This window comes from Orbicella faveolata, unplaced genomic scaffold (assembly GCF_042242905.1).
Source record: "Orbicella faveolata isolate gen_17 unplaced genomic scaffold, um_ofav_v1 contig_26, whole genome shotgun sequence".
NCBI lineage: Eukaryota > Metazoa > Cnidaria > Anthozoa > Scleractinia > Merulinidae > Orbicella > Orbicella faveolata.
In genome coordinates, this window is record NW_028301554.1 from 14,573,623 (window position 1) to 14,582,105 (window position 8,483).

At 38.6% G+C, this 8,483-nt stretch overlaps 1 protein-coding gene across 2 annotated transcripts; it reads right to left on the reverse strand.

Moving 5' to 3' along the window:
* Window positions 1-856: 856 nt before the first annotated feature.
* LOC110058792 (receptor expression-enhancing protein 5-like) lies at window positions 857-6,989 on the reverse strand. 2 transcript variants are annotated; one of them, XM_089295644.1, is made up of 5 exons: window positions 6,789-6,989; window positions 5,683-5,776; window positions 5,336-5,474; window positions 4,825-4,981; window positions 857-1,574 (listed from the first exon to the last, which is right to left on the reverse strand). In XM_089295644.1, exons 1-5 carry the CDS (start codon window positions 6,928-6,930, stop codon window positions 1,510-1,512), a joined length of 597 nt encoding a protein of 198 aa, XP_089151770.1. In that variant the 5' UTR covers window positions 6,931-6,989; the 3' UTR covers window positions 857-1,509. The 2 variants fall into 2 exon arrangements, with proteins under 2 accessions (XP_089151770.1, XP_020621108.2); XM_020765449.2 differs by lacking the exon at window positions 6,789-6,989 and adding an exon at window positions 5,855-6,052.
* Window positions 6,990-8,483: the final 1,494 nt, after the last annotated feature.

Below are 8,483 nucleotides of genomic sequence, written 5' to 3' on the forward strand. Positions count from 1 at the left end.
AGGGAACCAGGGATTACTGGTACTCATTCAAAGGGGACAAGTTTGGAGCAGTATATGTTACCAGCCACTGTTTAGACAAGACAGGAAACAAAGACCCAAAACCCATAGGGTGACAGAAAAGAACCTGTCATTAAAATGGTGATTGCCCCTTCTGTGCAATGATCAGAGATCTCACACTGAAACCCATCACCAGTACCCTATATCCTTGCACCATAACAGGCAAGGAATCTGTCATCAAGTCAAGCTCTCCTTTAAACATGACAAGGAATAGGAAAACATTTTACTGTCATATTACTGTGCAATATAGTCAAAGGTGCTACCTTGCCATGCAGGTGCGATTTTGTCATTGTGAACAACAAAGGTCAACATACAACCTAAAATAATGGAATACTACTACTGGCAAACAAATAAAGGAAGAACTGAATTAGGTCTTTCACAGCTGACAAAGAAAACAACAGAAAGTATACGAGTAGCTCAGCCAATTAGATGCAGCATTTGTATTAGTATACTAGTAGGATTCTACTAATAAACAATTAGACTATCAAGCATAGACATCAAGAGCAAATTATCGTTTTAGCATAAACTTACTAGTCATTCACAACTTTATCTAAATCCTGTACGTGGACACTTCGAAAATGCCAAGAAGTGGCTGTCATTTTGTTAACAAGGGTACACTGCTATGCTACTCACTAATGATCTATCACAGAATAGATAGTGAGTAGCATAGCCAATCAGAGAACAGCATTCGTGATAGAACACTAGTAGATTTATACTAAAACTGTATAGATTTCTTATTTCCTAAACATCACTGTAATAATAAAACATGCTACTCTAAAATAAGACCCCTGAGAGAAAAAACATCCTGTAAAATTTACTATTTTGACAAAATTGTTTTTGATTATTGCATGATTATTGTTGGATATCTTACATTTTTCACATTTCATGGCACAAAATGCATCATGTTGCTTTAACAGAAATGCATAGTGCAACACATGTCACTGTACTATTGGATTGTACATAACTGGAAAAAACAAGATAGAGGAATGAAAATTCCTACAAAATTACAAATTCGTCACTAACCAGTGAGATGGATATGGCGTCTAACACTTGCAACCCCCTTAACTTATGCAACCACAGTGAGTATGATACAGGAGTAATCAGTGAATGCCATGTTTGAGCATTAAGGACATCTTTGTCAGAAGTAAAGTGGAAGTTTTACAGTGGGAACCTAAAAGTCAGCCGAGTACTGTAAAAATGTTCAGCTAGAGTAAGACAGAATAGTTAGCCACTGCTAGAAAAGGATAAGAAAAGAAGTTACAATACACTAACTTTAGGTAACATTCTGAGTAGTACTTTTTGAATAAAATATGAATTACAGGAAACTGTTCTAGTCATCTATTGGTTCAATTCACTCAGATTTCCTGAGCAGTGTTTTGACTTCCAGTATCAATATCCTGTTACTTGCTGTATTCAGTCCTGACAAATTTCATTTGTGTAGGTTCTTGATGTTTAAGATTCTTTCTTATCACCTTCCGTAGCTGCTCTTATGGCTGCCTCAGTGGCGGCATCCTTGGCTGCAAAAATACAAATTCAGCAGTTTAGTAGTGCAATGACAAACATTCCCAAGTACAAATATATCACATTTATTTAAGGAAATTTTGATCACAAAAAACACACACCAACTGGCTGTCAATACTCATTTGGCATCCACTACCACAAAGTCCCAAAAGTAACAACCCTTGATACTTTCAGATTTAGCAGCCTTTTCCTAGTTGCTGTAAATTTCAGAATGCTGCTACCTTTGGAAATCTATGATACTAAAATAATTTGATTTAGCGCCCCTTCTAATAACAGCCCTCATTCTACATAAGTGTTCTTGTTGTTAACAAGCCCTTTTCCAATAACCCCTTCATTTGCAAAAGTGTTATTGAAGACTGACATGGAAAAGACTGATTAGACAAGTTAATGTTGTAGTCTGTATTATTATTCTAATTATTCGAACATAATATTGAGCATATTGACTCGAAATGAACAAGAGAATGGTTGTCATTATGACAACACTTGTTTCTACATCATTTTTAAAGTACACTGCATCACATTCCGATGTTTACACTGAAAAAAGAAACAAGCGTTCTTTTGGCAGTGAACCAGTAAAACCCCTTCTCTAATAAGAAGCTTCCCATGAGCTACCAAAAGTAAATTTGCACAGGGTGCTAAATGGAATCATTACAGTATATCAACATGGTTGTGTTAATGTACTTTGTATTTCATTGGATTAACTTTATCAAAGAAATAGGAAATGAGTGATGGTAGCCAACTAGTTACAGATTGGTAAAATCTAACTTTAGCTAGTAGCTTTTGTATTTGTAATAGCCTCACTGGCTAAAGGAAATGGTTATTCAAAGAAAGCCAAATTTGACAAAGTTGAAATTAGCAACTGAAAATATGTCAACTGAACACGGTGAGACTGGGTAGGTATATTTAGTTTAATGCCCAAGTCGCTAGTGGAGGGAAGGTGCCTACGAAGCACAGGGGCTGCAACCGCAGTCACATCCCCAAGGCGCTGGAACACCCGACTGGCCTGCCCAACCCGCAACCAAGCCACGAGCCCCCCCTGCCAAGCCCCCTACAGGCACCCGTCACACTCAAGCCCGATGGCATTGGTGGAAAAAAAAAATGCTGAAAAGAAAGGGGGGGATAGGGAGGGAACGCCAAAAACCACTAAACTATAATTCAATCCACAACGCCACATTAACAGAGTGATGAACACACTACGAGCACATGGGACGACAACACATGTACTAACCAAATATACCGCTGGACAATGTCAGCCCCAGGGCTCTCACGACCATATGACTATTGCAAACGCTACAGAACGCACCAAATGCTAAACAAACGCTAACAGATGGCCAAGGCACTAACAAATGCCTACAAAAATGCTACTGACCAGACTCGCTCCTGGTCATAAACTATGTAAAATTTCACTGAACTATATCAAACGCTACAAAATGCACCAAACGCTAACCAAACGCTCACAGACAGCCAAGACACTAACAACCGCCTATAAAAACGCTACTGACCAGACTAGCTCATTAATTATATTAAATTTCATTTAACTATATTAAACCTCCTGTTAAAAGTTTCAATTTCAATCTTGTGAGCTGTAGTAAGGCATGCAAAAAATATACATACCTCTTACTAACCGAGTTCGAGATCCATACTGTAAGTTACAGACTGATTTTTTCCCCTTTGAGTTTTGGCCTGCACGTTTGGCGCTTGGGCCATAAATCGAAGGGGAAAAAACGAGGATCTGTAGCTTACTATGTACTGACCGAGAAGATGAGATTAGAAAGATATTTATTATATCTCTACCGTGTGTCTGACAGGTTCAGGGACGATTTCTATTCATGCAGAATGGCTTCAAATTTCTGATACACCTCCAAAGCAAAATGAGTCAATTTAATTTGTTTAAGTCATTAGCACGTTTTAATACACACATGCAAACTAACTGAGAGATATAAATAATAATGCACCAAAACTTGTCTAAAAGAAAAACTGGCAATAGCATAGTTGAAATTTGCTTTGGCTAGTACACCAGTGTGCTAACAATTTGGATGTGGTCCTGAGCCCTGAAATGGTTGCTACCATTAATTTACAAACTCCCCCTCTAAATGGGAGTTTGCAAAAACTCTCAAATTCTCCCAACTGCAGACTCTTGCATTTGCATTAGTGACTATAAAAGCATGTCTACCATTTTCTGTTTCTTTAATTCAATTCCACTTAGTGAAGTATAAAGAAAGCTAAATTAAGCATTTACATAGGAATATGAAGAGTAGTCTCGGATGAATAATGCAGGTTGTCAAAAGTAGCCGGCTGCAAGCGAAAATCGCCATCTACTTTATGATCTTTGCCAGCTACTCTGCTAGGCTATTCTTCAAATTCTTTAGAAAAGATTGCAAAATCAGTCACTTACTCCACCAACAAATAAAGCCACCTAGTTGACAACAACTAATTTGCATACATCTACTGTAGCTAAATAAAAGATACATAAAACTGGCATGTTGATAAGAAAAGCTTTCATGAGATTCACACTTCAGATTAAGTTCATCTGATGCATCTATTCTTATTTTCCATATTTACCGAGGCCCATGACACATCTGAGACATAATTAAACTGACTAGTATTATTTGCCTGTCAATGTAAATATGGCCAATGCCCTATATAGCCTAGTTTTCAGTCAAGTACATTGTTCCCCAATGATTCTAACATAGTGATCTTTTTTTCTTGAGACTGAGATATTGAGGCAGACTGATGTCAAGTAACCACCAAAATGCTATTAGTTCCCTAGAAACATTTGAGCATTGCTTCAACAGCAGGACATACAGAAGCTTTTTTGTTTGCCGGTACTGGTGGATGTTTTCAAATTATTGTTACGAGATAGGTCTTGAAACATCTGCCCTTTGTGATGCTGTTTAATAATTCAGTACAAGCAAACTTTCCAAAAAAAAACTTAAAAAAGGACTGTTGTTTTTTTAAAAATTACTTTTGGTATGCACTACCCAATCAATCAACTTTTTGCAAACAAAATGCAATTTGCCAATCTGTTCTTAAGAGGTATTATATTCATTAACTGAGGAACAGATGGCTTCCACTTTAAGGAGCTCTGGCGTGATAATTTCATGTACACAAACTGTACGTTTAATGCAAATTTCTGCCAACTGTGAAATAAAATTTTAAAACGTCTGTGTGCAAGCTATGCAAATATAGAATGAATCGCAAATGACAACCTCTCTGAGTTTTCTTTCAAATGTTTAGTTTATATACCTTCTTTGGCAACTTCGTCGACTTTCTGGCCAACTTTATCCAGAGCCTTATCAATCTGCGTTTGGTGCTTCAACACGAATGGCTTGATAACTCTGTGGTAGATAGTGTTAGCTCCATTCCAAGATACGGGCGCCATACACCAGCAAAGAAATATCAGCTACAAAATAACAAGAAAAATTACACTCTACACGCGGTGAAAGCTTTCTTTTAAAGTGCATGCATGCGTTTCCTTACGATTTTAATAGTTAGTTACCGCAATTCTTACAGCTTAAGTTTGCCCACGAGAAGTAATAAATTAATGCCCTGTGAAAAGTGGGGGTTAGTAAAGACAACTTTCAAACTCGTGAGGGTTCGAAGTTCACAAAATTCGAAGTTACTGGTAAGACGCATGGCTGGTCAAGGCAGAATTTCGTAATAAAAGAAGGTCGAAGTGAATTGGCGAAGGGAATTAACCATCCAACAACAACAACAATAACAATAATACGCTTTAATATCTGTGAGATTACCATACCTTGACTAGGAAATACAGGGGGAACCATGAAAGCAGAATGTCTGAGAAAAACTCTACGATGTTGAAGACTCCAAACACCACCCAATAAATTAGCCACTGAGTGTCGTCCTCTTTTGTTTCACTTTCCACGGCTTTCACTCTGAAAGAACGCAGCAGGAAAATATTTTACAGTTAAATTAGTTATTTAAATAACGGCGAGGACTTCAGAAACAGTAAACGCGAAGGAGATGTCAGAGAAAGCCAGGTGGTTTTTTAACAAGCTAGTTTAACACGAACGCAATGGCGACCTAAGCAAACAAACGTTAACATATAGTAAACAGGTAATACGCAATTTTTAAAATACGTACGATTGGTAAGCAGGATAAGCAAATCCCAAGATTGTCACGATCAGATCTGCTCCATAGCCGAACACAAGATAAAGCGCAAATACTCCAACCAGACCTAAAAGAAGACGAGAGGTTTAGAACCTATCCTGACTGAAGGTTCATTCAAATTGCGTAACAAAATTGATCGAATTACCAAGAAAGATATAGAGCCTGTTCACTCCAGTCTTCTTCTCCACTTTGTCTAAGACATCAGTAAAATAGTTTTTCTCATGCAGCCAATTATTGAGCTTTTCTTTGCCGGCATTTATCGTCTCAGAGGTCGCCATTTTTGCAAGTTTCAACGAATTTCTTATTCCAAGGCGGGCTTCCGACGAACGTGTACTCTCCCCGGGGACTTATCACATGACCAGTTTTTGCTCCAATCAGCGTCGAATCCGACTAATGACATAATTTTGTCACGTTGTGACACCAGTTTTATTTTCGGGCATTATTTCAAGTGCCTAGGCTATTCTTTCGAAAAGTTGCCTAACAAGATTCTTGTCAGTAATTCGGCATACAGCAGAAGTCCTTTCCTTGGGTGTTTGCAAATTTCGATGAAACAAATTTCGAAACGCGCATGTTGTGCTACATTGTCTGGTTTGCCCCGGTGGGTTTGATGGACAACTTACAAAATATTGACATTATTTCTTGGCTTTTCCCCATCCTAGCAACTGATAAATTATTATTCCGATGTGCTAACAAGGCCAATACAGATTGTTTGTGTTATTTCACAGCAAAATATATCTTTTGAGTCAAGCAGAATTGATTGTTGCCTCCAGTGCCAAAGACTGATAAAAGCAAGAAAATGAAACTTCGCTTCTATACTTCATAACTTGTATAAACACTCATTGTATTCCAAGAAAACGCTGCGGAAGCTGGTTAAAGGGATTACTGGATACAATATCTTGCGTTAAATTATACATGAATTATATCGCTGGCCTGTTGCTTGATGTTTTTCGTATCATCTTATCAGTAGGCATTTCTAACAGTTTAGTTAACACGCCAAGCCCTAATAAATTAACCGATGGCGACGAAACGCAGAATACACTGGGCAACATTTTTGTTGCAGCAAATGAAGATAAACTTACCGGCTGGTATAGGGTTCTTTTTGGCCCATTCCGTCGCCTTCTCCATTTGGTCCTTTAAATCTACCTCTTGTGTTATAGATTTCTCAACTTCTTTATCCCCTGACATTTGGTCAGTTGTCGTGGTACTGTCTATATTTTCCATACCGAAAGCGTGTTATAACACGCTGTAAAATACTGGCGTGCAGAGATCAAGAGCTGAGGGACCGCTAATTCTGGGAACTTCTGAAATTCAGCCAATCACGTGGCGGTCTCTTATTGTATTCGTGAAACTGGATACACGCGCGTTTATGGGGGCTTTAAATTATCACCTACTACGTAATAACAACAATTCTATTATTTATTGTTAGAAGCTTTCTTCACATGTAAACAAGGAATAAGATAAAAAATCTATCCCGAATGCGCAATCAAGTTATGTCCACTACCAAACAGCCAGTCTGATTCAGTGACTATGCTTTTGTCAATTCCAAGCTCACCCATCCCCTCCCAGTCCCAGCCATTTGACAGCGTTTCCTGTCCCAGGGTAAAAGATAGGCCCTGGTATTGTCAACGTCAACGCTATCTTTCAAATTTAAAGGACAAATATGTAAAAATTGAGTTGATGTCTTGCACTTTTCAAGTGAACTCGAGCCCCTCTCCGGCACTCCCACATCCCCCCCCCCCCCCACCCCTTCCCTATAGCTCAAGGTCTGGATCCGCTCCGGTGCACATATATGCCATAGAACAGACAGCAGACAGGATCAAGCTCTTTGGGCGTGTGAGAGTGGTCGCCAACCTTCGAGGCCTCAGTCACGTCAAGAGCCTTATTTTCATGATCCCGAGGCCGACGGGCACCAACATGGTCACGGTCTATAGTAATAACATTTCAAAACTCAATGACAGAGACTTGTTTCTGCTATTTAAAGCATAAAACCAATTGAAAGGCTGACCGTATGGCTGAAAAAGGTAACTTTAATGCCCAATATTTCGGTTAGACAGGAGTAACCTTCTTCAGGAGCTACACTGAAGTTAAGTAGACAGTCATCTACTGAAATACGATTTGATGACGGTGACCTTTGATGCCACGTTTCGTGACGGCTCCAGTTTCGGTAACTCACAAATTTGCCTTCAAAATTCATGCTAAACATCTCATTTTCACTTTTACTGGTAGTGTTTAAGCATAAAGGTTAATTTTTAAAAAGAATACTTGTGTTACATCTAGTATTCTAAGCTGGAAGCACAAATATTTATTTATTTTTATTTATTACTTCCGCTGATGAATAAAAATAGTCAGCATTTACATTGCTGCTCCTTAGTTCTGGCTTACTCTTATAGGTCTTGGCTTCAGAGTACTCTTCCATCGATTCAATTTTGACCTTCGCTAGATACAGACTAAACTATTTGAGGCCACTAGTAATATTAAATAAACAAATGTAATTAAAATATACCCAATGAAATGTGGCTGTTCCCACGGTTGACTTCCCAAAGCCAAGGCGATTCAAAGTCGTGTTCATGAACAGAACAAAAGCACGTCATCTCGCATCCTGACCAAACAGGCCCCGCACAATCCAGAGTCGAAACTACTAGAAACGAGCAATCTCGAACGATCGAAAAAGCAAATCGTCTCGTATACACGTGCTTTGCGATGATGTCATTTGTTTTTCGCCCGGCCAAAAAGTGTCACTACATTCTGCATTAGCTACATTCCCTTTTTGGTCG

Bases quoted from the DNA above. Each gene is read 5' to 3' on its own strand.
- LOC110058792 (XM_089295644.1), bottom strand. From the start codon at position 6,930: ATGGAAAATATAGACAGTACCACGACAACTGACCAAATGTCAGGGGAT. The intron at 5,777-6,788 runs GTAAGTTTATCT...GTCTTCTTTTAG, and splicing joins AAAGAACCCTATACCAGCCG to GTCTGGTTGGAGTATTTGCG. The intron at 5,475-5,682 runs GTACGTATTTTA...GCGTTCTTTCAG, and splicing joins GCTTATCCTGCTTACCAATC to AGTGAAAGCCGTGGAAAGTG.